The sequence below is a fragment of the Astatotilapia calliptera genome, chromosome 10 (assembly GCF_900246225.1).
Source record: "Astatotilapia calliptera chromosome 10, fAstCal1.2, whole genome shotgun sequence".
NCBI lineage: Eukaryota > Metazoa > Chordata > Actinopteri > Cichliformes > Cichlidae > Astatotilapia > Astatotilapia calliptera.
The window spans coordinates 10528364-10550159 of NC_039311.1; the positions used below are offsets into that span (position 1 = coordinate 10528364).

The 21796-nt window shown below is 39.7% G+C and overlaps 1 protein-coding gene across 1 annotated transcript; it reads right to left on the reverse strand.

Annotated features, from left to right (window-relative positions):
• Positions 1 to 1637: 1637 nt before the first annotated feature.
• ammecr1 (AMMECR nuclear protein 1) lies at positions 1638 to 16282 on the reverse strand. The gene is made up of 6 exons (XM_026181819.1): positions 14611 to 16282; positions 9796 to 9906; positions 6184 to 6298; positions 5460 to 5550; positions 5245 to 5341; positions 1638 to 3557 (listed from the first exon to the last, which is right to left on the reverse strand). Exons 1-6 carry the CDS (start codon positions 15081 to 15083, stop codon positions 3443 to 3445), a joined length of 1002 nt encoding a protein of 333 aa, XP_026037604.1. The 5' UTR covers positions 15084 to 16282; the 3' UTR covers positions 1638 to 3442.
• Positions 16283 to 21796: the final 5514 nt, after the last annotated feature.

Sequence of the window (21796 nt, forward strand, 5' to 3'; positions counted from 1 at the left end):
TTTCCTTCAACGTGGCTAAAAAAAAAAAAAAAAAAAAAAAAACCAGGATCGTTCACTAGTCAACAACTCAAACTCTTTGAGGAGGTCAAACGATTCAGCAGCTAGAAGAAAAACTAAGGATTTGTTGTTTTCTTTTAAAAAAAAAGAAAACGGAGAAGAAGAAGAAGAAGAAAAAAAAAAAAAAAAAAAACAGCATCAAATTTTGCAGGAGGAGGCTAAAGACGACCACGACTACTGTCACCATCTACCGAACGACATACATCACACACCTTGACAAACTAGGCCATGAGGCTGGGCCACAGTGTAGGGAGCGATCAAGGGGAATGAGGTTAACTTGTGACTTCTTGTCCTTTCAAACCTGCAAGGGGTGTTGACTTGCACTGGTAGGAAAAAAACTAAACAAAAACAAACAAAATACAAACAAAATAAAAACACCTGTTGAACAGATCTGCATATATCAAGGATAGTAAAGGTAAAACATGTAAGATTTTCTCTTAATATATCACTGGTAAATTGTAATGACGACCGCAGACAGTACATTCCATAGCCCCTGTAACGTGTTGCTTCTGGGACTTTTCCTTCTTCACTATATTCCGTATTTCCCATAGGGAATTGATCCCAAAATAACCCACAGTGAACTTCGTGAAAGCAGAGGTTGCTGGGGGCTACTGTATGAATTGGTGACTATCATACTTCGGTATTAAAATGTGCCGTCATGACTCATTTCACAGGAATGTACTAAAGAGAAAATCTTATATGTATCATCTTTAAGTATGATATGATCAATGAGTCCGCATGACCAGTCACGAGCTGTGACCACCCCAATATGAGGTCAGATAGCACCATATTTGTCTTAAATCTCTTAATGGTTAATAAGAGTGTGTAAGCCATAGATCAAGCATATCATGGATAAAACCATAGGTCTCATACTCATACATACATGCAACAAAATACATTGCATGTGTATACAAAGACATATGTAAAAGAGCATGGTCAATTTGGTTTTGCAGCAGAAAAATTCAGGTTGTGCTGTGTTTAAATGGACCAGGAAATGACCACCTGGCTGTTCCTCCTCGTCATGTAGTGTACAAGGAGACGCAGTTTGAACACCACAGCGGCTGACGTCACCTTTAAGAGCAGGGGTTGGGTTTGTTTTTTTTCGCCAGCTGGGTGAAAAAACTGAAGGCTGCGGGCATCCAGCTGCCCTCTTAGAGAGAGCACTGGCATTCTAAAGCAGGAAAACGTCATGTGGCTCTTTCCTACGCTGTGGTGTGATGATGGAAAAGAGAAGAGCGACAGAGGGACACTCAGGGCATCATCTACTGGTCCATTGTTTTTTTTCCTTTCTTTAAATCATTCATTTAAGGCAACACAACTGAAATCTGGGTCATTTCGGGTTACTGTGGATGGAGTGCCAAAAGCCCTTGACATTTTTGCATAAAGAAAAAAATACCTGTCAGTTAGTAAAGGCTGTTACAAAGAAAGATGTTGGTCAAGTAACAAGAACCTCTCAAAAATTCCAGTTAGCGAACTAAAACCCGAAACAAGCGACCCGCACGACGATCCTCCAAGACTCAAACGTTCTGACAAGTAAAGCCAACTATCCAGGTGTGTGTGCGGATGAGACTCACAGCAAGTAAATATCTGGATGGGAGATGGCTTGTTGAGTCTTTATGTGTAGGCTTTTTCATATATACGTAGACCTCGACTGCGAGCCACTGAGCCCCGTGCAGAGAATCTGTTCCAACTAATTCAACTGTGTTTGCTTCAACCTGACTGCCCATACAAGCTGACAAAAACGTTACTAGCGCCGTGGACACACAAACAGGATCAATGGGATCTCACTAAAGTACCGGAGCAGAATGGCAGTAGTGCAGTTTCAACAACTACGTTGACTGGCTGCACTTCTAAACAGCACAATGACATGAACGTCTACATGACACAAACATGGTAATGAGATCACTTCCTTTGTGCGTCTTCAATGGATCAAAATGACAGCTTTGATACATAATACTTTGTGGACGAGTGACCATTGTTAGCTATAATGTAAAGAGACGAGACAATCTTTCCCCATTAGCGTGGGCAACATGCAGCACATTCAGCAAATGACTAAACCCACCTGGTTTGACAAGTATATCAAGTGATGCGGTCTGTCTCGAAACTGGTTTTGCATTCAGAAGCTGGAGACTTGATACATCTACCAGAGGTTAAAGAATGCAAAACCAAACAACGGACTACAAAGTGTGGAATAGAGAGAAGACATTATGGCTTTGAGTAGTTATAGCATGTCCCTGTCAAGTGACTCCCTGCCAGTAAACTCAGAAACAAACACATACGTTCAACTTAAATCTAAGTATTACTCAGCCATGCTTTTTGGGGTGTTTTTCCTCCCCTCTGTAGGGACCTGTAGTTGTGCCCGCTCCCCCTCTCCAATGCAGAGAATTTTACACTGTTTATTAATAAATCACTGTGACACGATTATCCCTGGACAAAATGGCTTCCTCCAGCAGTTACTTTAAACTGAAAGAAGTTAAAAAAAATGATTAAAACAAAAACCGATAAGGGACACAGCTGTTCATGGTTTAGAGCTTCCACACCAAAACACTACAAATACTCAGAGGGGGAGGTTTCCAAACTCTTTTGTAGGGGAATCTTTAAGTATCATCCAATTTCTACTAGTTTTTTGTCTTGTGGCAGACCAATGTCTATATCCACACACAGAAATCACACACACGATTGTGAGCTCAATCAATAAATATTGCCAGCAAAAGCTGGTCAAGAGGCACCACAATCCTACCATCTATACTTTGGAGTATACATATTCCAATACATAGTTCCAACTACAACACTACAAGAGTTTACAAGCTAAAACAAACCTCAGTCTTTTTTTTTTGTTTTGTTTTTTTGAGAGGAATCAAGAAGAGACGACAGCCTTTGAAAACTGCAGTTGCCTTGCTACATGGTGTTACATGTTTAAGAGTAGGTTAACGTAAAGATTAAGAAAAAAAGAAAATTCTTAGTAAATGTAAAAATTGTAGCAAAGCTTAAACAACAGAAGCGCGAGACTAATCCACTCGAAGAGACTTCCTTCCATCCACAGACTTAAACACCTGATTAGGTTCGCTGAAAAGATTAATAAAATCTAACGTTTGATTAAATTTCCAAAAATATGAATGAACGGGGGGTTTCAGATATAGGAATACATATGCTGCAAAAACGTAACCACAGGCAAAGAAAAGGAAACGTGTGGATTTCTTGTCAGAATCAAATAACGCTTCGTTGCCACCCGTTGCCATGTCAACGTCTGGGAGACGGCCAGCATGGCAACGGAAACTATCATCATAAAATGGTACAGTAGTAGAAATAGCTAGACCAGGAGGGGGCGGGCTCTCCTGGGAAAAGGTCCGCGGAGAGGTCCAATGATTGGTCATGCGGCTCGCTGTCAGGAATAATGGTTGTAGGGTGGTAGAGGGTGCCCAATGCCATTCTGGTAGTGATGGTGCTGGCGGTGGGCGATGTACTCTGCATAGCCCATCGTCATCTTCTCGCTACGGTACCTGGGGACAAAAAGAGATGTGTTGTGATGGCTAACTGCTCTAATCCAGTGTTAGGAGAGTCATGATCACTCTCACTTTGCTCTTCATATACAGTCCAGTGTCAGTACTAAAATAGGCTGCATGTTCAGTAGCTATCAAAACTAAAGCAGCAGGCCCACAGATGATACTTTACTTGTATGCGTGATTTCTTTTACTAAACCTGACTCATACAATAACCATGATGCAACTTCCTGGAAAGAATTACGTTTAAAACAAAATTTACATAAAAGATGGATGTAGGCAATGTGCATCACACGTTGGCTAGCAACGTGAACATTTTCTAAACTTCAAGCTCAGCATTTCCACTGTTGCCATCTTAGCTTTTTGAAACCAGACATCAGTATCACTCAAAGAGACAGACAGCGCACACACTGCAGTAAACCATACATTAACTTTCTTTTTTTTACTAAAGGGGACCATAAGTTACTAAATGAACATCCTGTTATATTCAGCAAGGCTTTTAACTAGTAACTGAGACCAAACAGGAAGATATTTACTGAGGATACAGATTGAGGAAAGTCAGGGACATCTTTCCATATATTTCAGTACAACTGGTCTTGTTTGCCACCAGGGGTCAACCCTTGCTGGCCATTAAAAGATTACAGATTTCTAGCACTTCTGTTAATACAGTCTGCTAATACAGTCTACAATATGGACTTTAGCTGTGTTATGCTAATGAGGGCTAATGTGGCCTCAAGAAGGGATATTCAAGCAGAGGAGAGTCTTTTTTTTTTAGTGTCCACGAAGTAGCAACGAAAACTGCAGCCAGAAATTTCAATTTCACTTAACCTCCTAGGACCTGGTGTCCGCATATGTGAACATCACATTTTGGGATGTCTAGACCAAAAATACTACATTTTTCTCTACAAGAAAATACAAAATTTAGGTTAAAAAAAATAAATCTGCTAATTCTTTGTTTTTACATTCATCAGGTCCCAATCAATCCAAATAGCAAAGAAAAATTCAAAATGCATGTCATGAAAGAGTTCGGGTTTTAGGAGGTTAATGGGAGCTCTAAAAGCAAATGAGTCACCGCAAACTGATAGTTTTATACCAGAATATATTTAATATTTTATATTTACATCTAAATATTTTATAGCCTAGTGCAAGGCAGAATGCATTACTGGTGAAGTTATGATCCTGATTTTTATATTACTGAAGAGTAAATAGCAGCTAGCCACAGTAACTGGATGCAGCTTGATAGTGTTAGCTGAAACTTTGTCCAAAAAACAAAAAACCCTTGGACAAAGCCCCTTGAGCTAAGGTTTTAAACCATTACTTCACATAACAAAAGGGTGATGTCACTGTGGTTACACCCATCTCTTACATCCTGGGTTTTCTTCTTTTGCCTGCCACTGTCTCACTTCAGCCTCAACAAAAGTGGCATGGCAGTTCCTGGAACATTTGCACATAGTTTCCTCAAGAGCCACAAAAGGTTTAATCAACAGACTCAACATATGCCTTTTCACATATGCACATAGGTACATCCAGACACACTGACGTATACAACTATTTGTGCTGGTTCTGTTAAGCCTTGTGCACGTCAGGTAAAAGGATCTAAATGAAAGTGTGCTGCAAGAACAGAGTACAGCAGTGACGCATTAATGTTTCAGCATTAGATAATTCAATCAATTAAATGTAATCTTACCTGGTTAACTTAATGGTCTTCCTGAAGTCATTTGTGATGGGAGCTTTGTAACCTCCCTTTCGTAGTAAGGAATCTATGGTTTGAATGTGGTCCCAACCTAGTTAAAGTAAAAGGAGTGAAAAGCAATTCCACATATTCCCTACTCTGTTCAATACAACTCAGTCTTTATTAAAAGCAGAGGAAGCTATATTGTTAGAGGCACAAGAAGATCTTACCTTGCTCCTTTGCAACCTCTGGTAGGTAGGTGGCGGTGCGTTTTGATCCTTTTTCATTGAAAAATTCTATCCTAATACCGTGAACACCCACCTAGAATTCAAGACAGGCACAAAAATAAATCCCTATAAATCTCTTCATCCAATGAAGACAGAGCTGTGGAGAAACAGGTTATTCCATTCAAAATGCACTTCCAAGTTAATGATGGAATCCGTTTTACATTTTTCATCTAAATGCAATGTACTGCATGGTTGAAGCTCCAGTTTATTACACGATATTCTCATTTCTGTTCACATATTATTCTTAATTTTCAGTCTTCTGCTGGAAATTAAAACTACAATTAAAAAATGGTACTATTGATCAAACTGTAGCTACAAATCATATTTATTTTCACAGATAACAGCTGGTAAAGACATCTACTGATGTTTTGGAAAAGCATACAGCACCCAATCAAACTAATCCAATTTTGAAAGCCAGAAAACTTTAATTTAAAGCAGACTTTTTTCTCTTTTATAAATACAATGCTTTAGAACTATGCTGCCACTTCAAGAATGCTGGGTATGCCTTCAAGTGACAAACCCAGAAATAACGTGTGGACACATTCGTGTACAATAATAGCTTGAAGAATGAGATGCACGTGAGTCTGCATCAAAGCTGCAAAGCACCACAAAAGTGCGGGGGCAAAAGCCTGTGCTCAGCCATGTTCAAGCAAATAACATCTCTTACCTCCCAGTCAAGGTAATCACCGACGTCTTCAAAGTTGGTGAGAAGAGACACTGAGCAGAAGAGGCGAGGCAGCTCATCCCTTGTCATAGGGGGGAAGCGGCTGTCTTTAAGGGCACTGGAGACATCAAAGTACAAAAGCAAAACAGCATTACAAGAGGTGACTCAGCACAGGGATGCAGGGTGCTGGTATGTAACAGATATAGTAGCACACTTTGCAACAGAATGAAATATGTTTTGCTTGTTTTGGGGGGGTTTTTGTCTTTTTTGGGGGGGGGGGGGGGGGGGGAGACGACTAGTGGACTTTCCATGTCCACAAGTCTGTGTGATATAAATTTCCTCATCAGACAGTGAATGTGAAGACCCATTCGGATGGCCAGCCGGCCTGTTTTGTTTTTGTTGACTTGTCCACAGAGAATTTACATTACAATGTATCAACTGCACATGCACCTCAGGTGGCGTTCTTCAAAGGAGTATGACAGGAACGACTATTTAGCCATCGGGTCTCCAGCTGTCCGCATCCACAACAGAGTATAATCGAGGCAGTCTCAGTTACACCACTTGCACCGTTTAGTTGTGACTCAACTTCTCTTCTACGACTGGCCATAAACAAACCAAGCCTATTTAGGAGTGGGGATACAAGTGCACAAGCTTGTAATAAAGCATACTTGCAGCCATGTTGAATGTCGGATACTGCCTTTCATGAAACCAGACTATTTGAGGAAAAGGAAAAGCCATCTCCTGAACATATTTAACATTTACAAGCTAACTGACAGGTTTTAATTCTATATGAGCTATTTATCTGTATATACTACAAGGATGTCAAAGGAACAGAAGCAGGTCAGCACTGCTGCTTTCCACAGTGGCAAAAACCAGTAAAAGGTGGTTTAGCCTCACCAAAAACATGAATTACACCACTGTTTACTGATAACACTAGTGGAAGATCCATATGTCTGATTACCCCACCTTTCTTGAATTGATTGGGAGGATCTGACGCTTTTCCCATGATTGTTTGCTTAGCATAAGATGCTCCATTCCCAACAACTTTCTATCTATTTATTTCCTAATCCACTACGGTTTCTTGATCTTTTGCCACTCAGACAAGTTTTTGTGCAGATTGCACACTTTTTAATTGTCTTAGGCCTAGAGCTGGGCGATAGAACGATAACGATATGTATCGCGATATAACTTTTACTCGATAGAGAAATTAAGCTATCGCGATAGACCTCGCCGCTCTTGTCCTCTTAAAAAAAAAAAAAAAAATAATAATAATAATAATAATAATAATAATAATAATAATAATAATAATGTCAGCCAATCCAAATTAAGTAGCGCAGAGCCGAACCAATCACAGCCGCAGCGTCACGTCGCGTGACTTGTTAGTACAGCACAAGTGCCAAGCCGCACGTGTGTTTGTTTGGGAAGCAGCCAGCGCGTAATGGAGGAAATGAGTGTGCCGACTAGAAAAATCAACCGAGCGTGACCGAAGAGAAAACAGATGACGGTTCCAATGCCGGAGAGATTGTCGAACGGAAGAGCCATAGAAGTTCCGTAGTGTGAAGGTATTTCGGCTATTTCAAGTCTGACAAAAAAACAGAGTAGCGTGCACTGTAAATTGTGCCGAAAGCAAGTCTGGAAATACAATAAACTGGTGCATGCGTCACACTGCGCCACGTTATTGTTTCGGTGAAATGAATTTCTACAATACTGTTAATTCTACTCTCTGCAGTGTTTAAATGCTTACATATACACACAGTTACTGTCCCTCCACACATACGACTCGGTTCTGCTTCTATGCCCCAGCTTTGTTTACTTTTTCCCACCGAGGCTTCTAGACTTCTGATTGACCAATATTTCTGCACGGTTAGGAATCTAGCTCCACCTGCTGCTTTGGCATGTTCATAGCAGCGTTTTCCTTCATTTCTGCCTTTATGTGTGGACGGGATTATTTTTTAAAACGAAAACGGAAAATCTCCGTTTTCAAAAATACCCGTGTACGTGTGGACGTAGCCTCAGTCTCTGACTGGAAGCGCTAATTCGTCATTCGGCTTTTGTCAGACTAAAGTAACTGTTAAAACTGTTTGAAAAGCTAAGCTATACAACAAGGAGAGATTGAGAATTTCCTTTTAGTTCTCAGTTTATTTGATATTGACAAAAGTTAGTCAGTTTTGTCTGTTCTTCTGTAAAACAAACTAAGATTTATTTTTAGAATTAATATTTTGTTTCTAAGTGGAATTGACAATTTAGTCTGTTTCGTTTGTTCTATTTTGAAACTTAAACGCTTTAGCGGCTGTCTTTTGTGTAGTTTGCAATATTTGCCTTTTATTTATCTGAAAAAGTCTCATGTTCCTTAAGTACATCTACCCTGTTGAACTTATTATGGGAAATAAATATTTAAATAAAAACAAGCTGCTGATTATTTCACATTTTACTTGTGAGCAACGGCACATTTAAATCTTACAAATATAGTTATTTGGCTTATATCGTGATAGATATCGTTATTGCCTGAAATGAAAAAAACATATCGTGATATGAAAAAAATCTCATATCGCCCAGCTCTACTTAGGCCTTTTTTAAGCGATTTTGCCTTTTTCTTTTTTTTTTTGCTTTGGTCATTCATAATCATCACAAACGGGGGTAGTTAAGACTTGGTGAATGTGAGTGTCATTCTACAGACACGTCCTAGCAAAGACCAACACAGCAGTTAAGACCAGCTGTTGAAACTTATCCAAGATCCTAATGGAGATAGATTACATGCCAACACATACCACACACAGGCAGTGTAGTTCAAGAACAGTGATGCGTGGCACAAATGTCCTAACAACTGCTAGTGAATGGTGCACTTTCGTGTTGTTTAGCCTTGTCGCATGGACAGTGTTATGGCACCTGCACTGAGACAAGACAACTGCATTTTTGCATGAGCATAAATGGTTATGTAGCATTCTGCTTGACAAATGACAAACACAATCGTGGCACTGCACATTCAGAACCTAAACAGTATTTTTATTTGTCTTCTTTAGACAAAGGTAAATCTTTATGTCGCTTGTTTTTAATACCAAAAGAAAAGGTGGTCACAAGATAGGAGACCTCCATGTATCTCCAGAACAGCTTCAGTCCATGTTGGCATTGATTCTCTCAGTGTTTGGAAGTCTACTATAGGAGCAAAAACACTGTCCACAGTGTTCGGCATCTGATAACCGAGGGGAAGAACTAACGTCTTTCCAAAAAGCCTACGATGACTTCTCCTTATTACACCCTTCAGTGATCTGCATTCCTGGGATTCAAGGGTTCATGTTTGTCCTTTAATCACACTACTTTTTTTTCCCCCAAATAGATGTCATTAATTCAAACCTTTACGGAAAACTAAAGAACATTATTGTGGAATATTTTCCAAGCCCCAGGATCAGGAATCAAAGACAAACATCAGTTCCACTCAAAACGCAGCACAAATGAAATTTAAAAAATAAATGAATTAAAAAAAAAACCTTCAATATGACTTCAATTTACTCTTTTTTCCCCACTAATAACATTTTGTGCCATTTCTGAATGTTTCTTCTCTGTGACAGAGGTCTGCAGCTCTGAAGCACAAATTAGCGAGTCCCCATTTTTGCTTACCTGGTAAGGGTGTACTCCCTGAGTCCTGAGTGCAGATTCATGGCAGAAAATGTACCTATACAACCCCTCAACCGCTTGTCTCTGCCTATTTTCCATGTGACAAACAGCGGGCTGAAAAACAACAGACGAACAAGATACTGTGTTAAAGTAGTTGAACATTAATGTGTTTACACAAGATGAGAAATGCCTACTCAGGGCTTATAAAAGCTCATTAGAAGTACACATCGGCGAGTTTTTTGCAGCTAGTAAGACAGACCTTTTCACATTGGACTGAAATGGGACAAGTGTCTCACATTATTACGGATTAATTGTCATCAAAGACTTTAGCCCATAGCACTGGGCCATATGTCCAGCCACAACAGAATAACCCAAATCTCTTTTTGAAACAATGATTTTCTACACTTACTACATTTTCCAGCTTTTATGGTAGCGGGTAAAAAAACAAAAAAAACAAAAAAAACAAAAAAACATACTGGAAAAAAGAAACCAACTACACAAGTTTTTTGTTTGTTTTTAAATTCCTCATTGGACTCACTGTGTGGAAAAACACCGAATTACTTAGTTACATGCTGTTTCACTGGAGCCAAAAGTGCATTAGGCAGAGAACAGGACAGTAAAAGGTACACACCTCCTTTTGGTTTGCATACATTCATCAAGCATTGCTGAGTACAACAGTCAATGCTGGAAGGCATCATGGCATGTCCATGGCAAAAACCATGCAAAACCGGGTGTATGGCCCATGGAGAATTATGGAAATAAGAACACACACCCCATCTACCCTGCATACCTTTTTGTCATCTGTCCAATGTGTGTCTGAAACACTATACTTAAAGGGTTTTTTTGTCATCTATAGCTTCACATTGTAAAAAAACGAAAAGAAAATAATAAATACATAAATTTTATATACACACACTATATATGTATATTGCATCATGTACAGTCATTTGATTATGTAAAGTTATATTCTCACATGCCACTGTAGGGCTCCAAATGATCTCTTTCCAGATTAAAACCACCAGTCAGATTCTAAGTACAGATAAAAATAATTCAGCATTCAATTCAAAATTCAGCATGACACTTTTACAGTTTAGCTACAAAGGTTTCACAGTATTATTATATCCCTGCCAAATTATTCAGTGACAGAACAGTCTTTTCCAGCATCTCTGAGTTCACTCCTAAAATATTGGACATGCGCAAAGCCTAAGAAAAAAAAAAAGGGTGTGTTTTATCTGAAAACATTTAAATGATATTTTATACAAATCAAAATGACTCCTGGTTCAATGAAGTTTCATTTATCTAAAAAAAAATAAAATACATTTAAAAAACTAAAACTTAACTAGTTTAAGTGGCTTCAGCTGGCAACAGAAGTGAATGATTTTCTTCCATTAGATGGTAATGTAGTCAAAAAAGGAGCCATTATTCATTTATTCTGGTAACGCAGTGGATCAGTACACTCAGAAACTTAGCATGATTTCTACATTTTAATTTATTTATTTATTTTAAATTGTAAACCTTAAATTTCAGTGGCTGCTTCACTTCAAAACTTTTACAAAATTTGTATCCAATAAAACATTTTATTAAGCAATGCCTACCCATTCAACATTGCTCATTCCTACTAGGGGTCCACTATGCGTGTAGTTCCCAAAGCGCATATGGATGCATCTCAAAACCAGCTCTCTGCTTTACTAACAACACACGCCGAGTCTATTTTTAATGGGAGCCGGGTCAAGCTGCACAAACCAGATGGTGAGGGCAGGAAGTCAGATGCAGGAACGGCACAGAGCATCCGGTCTGGAGTTTCAAATTAACCTCACCCAGACTAAAGGGTCTGGTATGATTTGAAAGAACTGAACAAAACGGTCACAGTCACGAGCACGCCATATTCCTGCTGTGTCAGCTAGCAGCTAGTCAGCTAATTTAGCTGACGAGCCTTGCTAACATGACTGTGGGAGCAGCTGGTGGACGGCATAATTTATTAGTCTCCTTGCAGTAAAAATACAGCAAATGTATTTTAAATACACTCAAATATTTCATTACATTTAAAGCGGATGCTAAATAGCTGTAAATCCAAAACTAGAATAAAACAGAAAAAAATGCAGACAATGTTTAATGTTGTTTGATCATTGAAATGGATGCACGGGAAACACAACAAACTCATGTTTATGTCTTCAGAACACACATTTTTATCCCTCAAAATTTTGATATCATCACAACTAATGTGACTTTGCAGAGCTGATCGACTAACTGCGCAGAGCAGTGCATCCATGTCAAATACAGCAGCATTGTTGCAGCATTTAAATAATTCAAACTGACAATGGCCCCAAGAGAAGGGCATGTCAAGGGCACCCAAGACCATGAGTTGCTCAAACCTGTGGGAGTTTTTCTGTGTGGCCATTAGCATGCTACATTCCTAGACACGAGTACATGTCTGGGTTTAATCTGAAGGTTAAGCCCTAGCCCAATGCTCAGCCTTAAAGACTGGCCAGCCAGAGTTAAAAATGGACAAGATTTGTGCCTTTAAGAGAGGCTCCCAAATGTAAATATTGCATGATCACTTCAGTAAATTTGTTCTGCTGTGGAGAATATACCCTTACTGCAATATTTAGAAAGTCAGCACCAAATACTCGCCATTTATTAAACTGCATGACACTTTGCTGGACACGGAAATATTCAGTAAATATGGGATTTACCAAGGTCTGTGCCCCATTGCTGGCATTTCAAATACTCATACTCTCCTTGCAGTGATGCACTTATCCTGATTACCAACGCAATGTCGCTTAATGTTTGAGGGGGGTTTTTTTGCTAAGAGTGGACAAGAGACTGTGGAGTAATTTGCACTAATTTTTTTTTCACAGTTTTTCCTTCTCCATAGTCTCTTATTGGGAGGTACAACAGAAAATGTGGGCTTGAGTGTATCATCACTGGAAACACCTATATAGGCTGCAAGACCAGTATGGGGGCCAACATGAGGAGAATTCTCTTATGAAGGATTTTTGCATTTGTCAGTGCAGTCCTGGAATTAATGAGCAAAAAAATGACTACAACTTAAATATGAAAAATAAACATTTTTTAGTTTTACCACCAAGAATGCATTTCTTATTTAGCTTATTGTGCATTAGGTAAGTCTAGCAACATAAACTCTGGCCTAACAAGCTCTATCTATTTTGTCAGAGACATGTCAGGTGACACCCACCACTGAGTTTTGAGCAATCTGTATATTTGAATGTGTAAGCATTTCTGCCTAGTTTTCTGACATGCAGTTGAGAGAGACTTGGAAATGTCTGACAGACTTCGAGGATGCCCTTTTATCATTAAAGATTCCTGCAAGCTGGATTTCCTTTCAGAGGTCAAGATGTCAAAATCAGCATCTCTGCATATTCAACACAATAAATGCAAATAAACACTTGCAAAAAGCAGTGTGTACAGGGGACCGTTTGCCATGGTAGGTAATGATTTCCATAAACACTGGAACGTTTGAGCTGGTAGATACAAACAACCCACAGCATGCATACACCCAACATGTATACAGCAATGTAATTTATTGTCTGTCTAAAGGGATAAGAATGCCTCTGTGTCACGTGACAGTACAATGGAAAGACAAGATTTCTCATTATTTTAGTAATGATCACACAAGATCAAAAAGTTATTTCAAAGTCATCTGGTCTATTATATTTATAATGGTTAATGAAATTGTTGGGTAGGGCTGCCAATGTAAACAACCGTCTTACAGGCTTATGTTGGGTTAAACAACCGCAAGCCAGACGCTATAACATAAGGTGGAGACAAAATGTCTCGGTTGAGGGCGCAGGAATCATACATTTATTGATTTTTTTTTAAACAATTAATACAAAAAACACCTCGTTCAACGAATGCTTCTTTTAGCTCTATTTATCTAACGCCGCCACTGCTCTTCTTTTATCGCCGGTTAAATTAAGCAAAGATTAGTGCTGCTAAGTACTTAGCAAGCACCACCTTTTCTTTGTTGTTTGGTGCCAAAAATCGGGTATTTTTATGTGTTTCTACACTGGTCTTGTCCACACTACACAAAAACTTGCTGTGAAACCCGCCGGCTGGTTTCGTAGTCATGGTAGCCGAGGTTCTCAGCATATTTACCATTAATTTAATTCCTAAAAGCTTGTTAATACTTCGTTACTAAGCTAATGTAGCTCAAAGCTAAGCCTAGTATGTGGCAAAGCAGAGTTCATTCAGGGCGACTTAAAATATTCTTGATATTAACATACAAAATATTAAAAGTTAACACGTTGAGTCGTATGTTTCACCTAACGAAGCTATCGGTGTTACACTAAAATAAAGTCAACGACGTTATCTTCGTTCAAACCTCTATGATTTTAGACTAAGTGGCTAGCTGGTAACAGCTAAAGCTAGTAGCAAACACCCTTAGCTTACGTTAGCAGTGTTATTAAAGAGTTCGTCTGACAGCACTGTAAACGGTTTCTTTCGCAAAGTGCCAACAGGAAATATAAGAGTGACCTTTCACTCTATCCAGTGACATAAAAGATTACTTTATAAGCACTATATCAAATTCGCTGTAGCGTTAGTGGTCAGCTAGTTTAGCGACAGGCCAGTGTAGACAGTCTCTTCGACAAGGCCCGATATTCCAACTTGGCCAATTCAAGCTGTATTCGCGAGCTTTTCGGTGTATATTCACGAGAAGCAAAAGGGTGTTTCGAAGTGACAGTTTGAACAGAACCCGGAGCTGAAGCCACGAAGCGTGCTGCCACATACATTTTCTGGGAGAATAGCATAGTGAGCCTTTGACATGCAGCAAACAACAGCAGACAAGAAAATACTCACTAGGGATCATTTGTAAACCTGGGTGTTCTCGGAGGTTGGTATCCGTACAGATGGCAATAAAGCACGTCAAAACAGAAGCAGCACATCTCCGCCGAAACGACCATTTTTCTGCCTCCACTTCCCGAACCAGGTCCTGGGCTGAGATTCGGGGAGAGGCCGGATGTATTATATCCGGCCGGGGCTGGGGACAGAGCGTTTGTGCCGCTGCTACCACTACTACTACTGCCGCTAACGTTACCCCCGGGTCCCCCCAGGCCGTTGGCTCGGCTCACGTTCGCCGCCGCTGCAACTGTCGCGGAGGAGCCAATCCCCAGCTCCGAGCCACAATGTCCGGTTCCTGCCACCCCGCTTCCCGCCCCCACCCCGCCGGGACCCCCTGATCCGGGCGATCCCGACAGTTTCTGCTTCTTCACCCCGCAGCACCCGGCCGCCATCTTGGAACAATCTGCACCGACACACCGCTTCCGACCCATAACCGTCACCGCGGGAAGGGTGGGGGGGAACGCCGGCCAGACGTAGAAATCCCACTGCGTTGATACGTACGACGGACAATACTCCACTTTCACTCTTTTATTTTTTGTCGGACGACGAAATAACCGATGTGGCGAGAAGACTGCAGTGTCACCCTAGCGTTGCCTTTAAAAATGCGTGACTTTGCTACGGAAAATCCATAGCTGGGATAAGCAGTTTTTTTCTCGAGTAGTCAGCCAGTCCAGCTTTGGATCTCGGTGTTCCAGTGGATCACCTATAACGTCAACTCCCAGCCTAATAGCCCCCCGTTCTCCCTAACACGACACCATCCGCATCCGAGGAGATCACAGTCAGTCCCCCTTAAAACACACAAGTTCAGGGTGGGCACGGTCCGAACAGGCCGCAGATGACAGTAGCCAAGCGGTCCAGATGTGAAGCCGACAGCCAGTGCGCTGTAGCCCCGCTGCACACCTCTCCAAGTGGAAGCCGGGAGCTTGAGTACGCAGGACCCATAAGCTTCAGCACAAATTGCGCACAGTGTCTTGGACAGCGTAGCCCCTCATTGCACCAGCTTGTTTGCTACTGCCTCACGAACTTCTAATTACACAACAGGCCCAGTATGTTGGAATTCCAGACGCTGGGATAGCGCAGAGTAAAATGGCATCTGACAATGCAGGGTTGTCATGGCACAATGAAACGCGTCAGCGCCCAGCAAGTCATATCAGTAACGTTAGCCCACAGTTTGCACCTGCATGATGCCTTTTTCTTGAATCTGGTGAGAAGGAGGGGGGAAGAAATCTCAATAACACCCCCGCGTCAAACGGACAGCTGAAAGTTTTCAGTATAGGTTTGTTTGGAGGTTGTCATCCGTTCATGGGGATACACAGAGAAGAGCATTCTAGTCCGTGAGCCGTGAGAAATCCTCTGGATTTGACGAGCCCCGCATTCGTCTCTCAGCTGCTACAATTCGGTGCTGTTCGGGTAAAAGCCCTGTGATCAGTCTGTGGGCACGGGCATCGGTGTCGTCGGCACACCGGAACCGGATTCAGAAAACGTGTTGCGCCCACTTGCTACACATAATGCGTAGCTTCTGGGGTATCAGATTTGCAATTCAGAAGAAGTGCACGGGGCCGTGGAAGCATGCGCGCTCTTGACGTCCATGCGTGTGTATGTGTATATGCGTGCGTGCATGGTAAAGTATCGGTGCCGACGCCCCCCAAGTTATAAAAGGCATAGGAGCCGACTGACTGCTGTAAACTGATTTGACAGTGTCTGGATTTCACAGCGCTGTGAGTTCGGATAAAGTTACGCACACCGATGCACGTTCTTTTGAGAAACTGCCTCTAATGTAATTTATTCCGAGTGGCCGATTTGAAATGTGGCACACAGACATATCATATGGCCGCTCTCGGGGCTGCTGCTGCTGCTGCTAGAAATGTCGTGGCTTCATCTCATCCAGGACCCTGGAAGAGTAAACAAATAAATACATCCACACACGTCTAATGTCGAGTTCTGTGTTTCCTGAATCGTTCTCTTACCCCACCTCCTTCCCATTCTGCCCTTCAGTCAGGAATTAATATATCAATAAAGAACGGAGTGGGTAGACATTAAACACTGCATGTACAGCAGAGGGAAATAATGCTTAGATGCAGTTGGGAAAGGACATCTTCTTTTCTACGGGCTCTGATAAAGGATGTAGACAGTGAAATTAGCACCTTCACTCCCGTATATTCAAAATACTTGCAGTCAGCTACACAAATACACCTGCCATTAGGTTCACTTTCATTTGAAGGGGGATCACTGATGTCTGTCATATTTAAGACAAGTATTATTTAGACCATTTGCTGCTTTGAACCAGAGTCAAAAAACCAAATTTTTAACTAGATGCTTTGACCAGATTCAATTACATTTGTTTTACAATGTACTTTGTAAAGAAATTACATGCAAAATTTAGATGTGATCAAATTAATTAAAGTCAGCATTTTGGGCTTTGCCTGTGTGTAGGTCTTATCAACACCTACTCCATGATGCAAAAATGAACAAAAATATAACATTCTCATAGATATGTGAACATAACAATAATAACAGGCGACAGTAATATCATTATGACCACAGTGAGAACTCAGCAAAACAGAGAAGTCAAACCACTTATTTACCAAGCCAGCTCTTCCTCATATTCTTTGTTTTTTGTTTTTATACAGCTGTGTGAACATAGGCAGTGACATGCAAGTTTTTGTTTCCTCTGTGCAGTTATTCCGCAGTTTTAGTCTCTTGACTGTAATACTGAAATATTTACCATAGGTTCTTACAGCCTGTTTATTAAATATATAGTTTTATGATACTACGTGATGTTTTTGTCTAACTTGAAACAAATTCTTTATATTTGTGCGTTTGGACAGTTTTAAGCTCAACCAGGTCATTAAATTAAAATGTTCATCTTTAATTTACTTAACTCTTTCCCCAGTGCATTCAGAAGTTGTTCCAAATTATTATCACAACATAGAAGTTTGGTGTCATCTGCAAATAATATTGTTTGTAGTGATCTGGAAATTACACAATGTCATTAATGCATAAAATGAACAAGAATGGTCCTAATACAGATCCATGAGGAACCCCCCAGTTTTAAGTTGTTTGTTATTAATTTGAACAAAAGATGTGTTTGATAAAAGGAGAAAAAGATGTATGTTTGTCAGTATAAATTTATTTAATTCCATTTTATATGTGTTGTATTATCATTTACCCAAACAGAATAAACAACAGTTTTTAGAATCTTTTAAATTTAAGTGTATCAATTTCAGTTTTAACCAAAGCTGAATTACTAAATTTATATGGCAAAACAATTTCTATTTGAGGGATTCAAACAAAATTACAATTTGGCCAACTTTCTAACTCTGAATAGTTAAAATGTACAAAATAAACCCCCACAAAAAACCCCCACAAAAACCCAGAAATAGTGCAATTAATTATCAATTATATTCTAAAATAACCATGTCCAGACAATACATGAATGCAATTTTTAAAAAAAGTTAACAGTTGTCATCTTTACCAAATGTCAATATTCAACAAACGTGAAGTTGAATGAAAGCAGAAAAACATATTTACTTGGATACATATGTGCCACATCAGAGCTAAATTTAGCTCTGATTTGGGTCCCATCAGACCCCGAGAACAATATTAGGCTTTTTAGCTGATTAACTTTCCAGCAGCCAATGACTTTTTTTTCTGTCAGCTGTTTGTTCTGTGTTACAGTGGGCTTACCAAAGCATTTTCTTTCTTCTTTTTTTTTGCTGGAAACGGTGCTGCTGAAAGCAGTTTCTTACAGATTAAGGTGTTTTTCTGTGTTTTTTTCACTTACATAAGCAGCAACATCTAGTTTGACATTTGCTATCCTTAACATTATATAGTCATTTGGTGACATTATTACTTGACTTATATTTTTTTGTGCTGGATTGTGATATAAGATGAAATCCATACTTTGAGCTCCAAGATGATGTTTTGCAGGTTCAACACAGCTAACTGTCGTCTGCTAAATATGAGAACAGACAGCAGAGGGGCAACATCAAACTAAAGTTACTCAGTCTTTGTTCCTTTTTTGTGCTACTAAACACATAATACTATAATAACACTATGATAATACTATGCCTATAAGATAACTATTTTTGCTATATTCAGAGCTAACGACAACATTGTCATTTTACAAAACATGGCTACGGGTACTAACACTCTCTTAACCAGGTGTCATGCCTTAACCCTTGACTGTTTGGCATTTCACATTCTCTCACATGTTTTTTATGTCCATACATCTGTATGTTTTAAAATAATCATTTATGTTCAACAGTGTCAAAGGCTGTTTTTTAATCTATAAGTACTCCACTGGCATATTCCCCAATATCAATTGCTGTTGCTGTGTTATCAGTAAACTCTAAGGAACTTTATTGTAACCATGGTCAACAAAAAAAGAAAAATAATCAAAACAATATTATTATAGTATCTACAGAAAGTTTAAAAAAATAATTTAAGTAATATTATCAGCTAAATTCATATATAACTTTGCTTGTTGTGTGTCTTTTTATTTGTTTTTTATGGCAAATAAATCTCAAAATTCAGTCAAGTTCCTTAGAGTCCAACTGTAACGACAAAAGCACTGAAAAAGAATAATTACACAGTACAATATTTTCATATGTGCTTAAATTAAACATCAGTATATCATCCTTAAATATTACTGTCAGCATCAGTTCAATGCCAGTGTAGCAACCCAACAGCATCCTCGGTTCTTCCAGAGCCAAAAAATTTATGTCAATTTCTGTAATGCTGCCTATGCCCAAAGTATTAGTATGCTTATACTTATATTATCATTGACAGTATTTTCCTTGATTTGGCTTCACCTCCTTGGCTGTCAAGTTCAGACATATTTCTGTTTATCAGAGCAGTAACCTACAGACACCGCTCCCATAAAGTGCCTCATGACTGACTCAGCATAAGGCTTCAAACCTCTTTGAAAATGTACAACTAATTATTGTTGGCTGTGCTGCTGACTGATCCCTTTCCGGCTCCAAACAGGCTTTCTTGTGCAGAGCACTGCAGGTTTTAAGTGTTCTAAGCTTCCATTTTCCTGCTTGGCTGAATTGCTTGCTAGTTTTTTCTGTTGTCCCTTTTATGGGGAAAAACATGTAACCCTAACATTGGATATAAATGTAGTCATATTATATACTCACATTTTGTATCTATGCAGGATCCTGAAAGCACTCAAAAATGATGTGAAGTGCGCAGACAAAACAGTTGTAAAAAATTGTTTTAAAAGAAAAATAATAGTAAAAAAAAAAATGCAGATGCCTGCATTTATTGTATTACACAATAAATGAAGCAAGTAAAAATTGTCTTGTGTTTTCTTATGTGGCAACATATAATTTCACTTATTGTCACATGGACCTCTACACAGTCAGTTAATCTCGCTGACATCTCAGTGATTTATTTCTGTAGGCAATTGTTCAAGTTTACTCAACTCAACAGATATTTAGCATATTTTTAATTATTAATACATTTTTGTGAAACAGAAATGAGTTTGATCATATGTTAAACTTTCCGTGGTTAATGGCAAACACCATTATGGGGCTTTTAGCTCAGTAGAGCATGAAGCTGGTATGTACACATAGCTTAGTGCAGCTGAGCAGACTGTATTCTCTTTGAAACCCTGTTCGTGTAACCATTGGAACTGAGGCACGGGTGATGTCATTGCAATGCAATCCACCACGTCCAGATTATCTTTTGAAGCTGCAACAGGAAAGGGGGAAGCAGGCTGAATTTCCTCCCCTTCTAGCTGCAGTCTAAGTGCGTGTACTGTTGTCAAGGTCGTGATGGCTTTAAGTAACCCCCACACTGAGAGAATTTATCACTGGCTCTGCAGTTTTACCTTTTTAAGAAAAATACATGTATCTGCACTAATCATTATGTGAATATAAATGGAAAGATTAGGCTGTTTTGTTCCATTCATTTACTGTCTGCTCTATTCCTGGGAGCTGGGACTGTCTGGCATGTTGTTATTACGCCTTGTGGTGGAATTTCCCACAGCAGCAGGACTCACTTGCCTCTGAGATCACAGCTGAGAGGAGACATGATGATGAACATGATTCACATAAGCATGGAGTTAGGTATAGGGGCAACACCAGGGTTTTCTGGTTTTTTAAATCAATAGTAAGGATTCATTGGTTCTCAAATCTCCTTCAACATATTGTGACAAACGACTCAATAGCAAAACAATCACGTAATGGTGAGCAATTGCAAAATACCTCTATTTCATAGCACTGTCAGTGTGTCGTAACTGTAGGGTTTTAGAAATGGCAGGATAGTGGCTAATTCTTAGGATGAATATAGGACATGCCCGTGGTTGATATGTGTTATTATATTTCATTTAATCACACTGCAAAAATGTGATATGAGGTCAAGAGCTTCAGTCAGAGGAGGGGTGGGGCTGAGTCAGACATCTGTGTTGGCTGGTGAGGATAAGCTCTATTGGCGCTTATGCTTCTCCCAAGGAGTTCCAAGTATTGACAGAGGTCAAAGTTTGCATATGGTCCAATTATGTGCTCACTTGTCCCATTCATTCAATAAATTTCCTTGATGTGTTTGGTTGGACTGGTTACTGTCATAAAATGATACGTTACTGCATATTATCAGAAACACATAAATGCAATGTGAATCTGTGCCCCAGTTTCTGCTGCTCTTATTGTCAGCTTAGCTCTGTCTTCCCTGCAGAAACCTTGTCATCATCGTTTTATCTGGACTCAGCTGTTTTCCCCCTCTGGCTCCCAGCGTAATGACCTTTCTCTTCCAGCCAGCAGACAAGAGTCACTCCCCCATTTCTCCATTGTAGGCTGAAAAACTCATCTCATCGAGTGGGGCGTTATGTCACTCACCCATCTCTCCTTATATTCCTCCTGTCTTTTTGAAAAAACAAATAGTCCCCTCTTGCGCTTTCATTCTTTTGTTCATTTATTTATTTGTGTTTATTAATCCTGGCATCTCTACCTTAGCTACTGAGTTTCGTGTTGTTGCCTGGACAGTAAAACTCTAGTGCTTTCCTCACTGTGTCTGTGGTTAATTACTTTTTTAGTATGGCTATTTAAATATCAAGTAGGGATTTCATTTACTAATCGCACCTTCAAGTATATTTCGAAGTTCAGAAACATTGAGGAGAAAGGGTGTAACGGATAACACA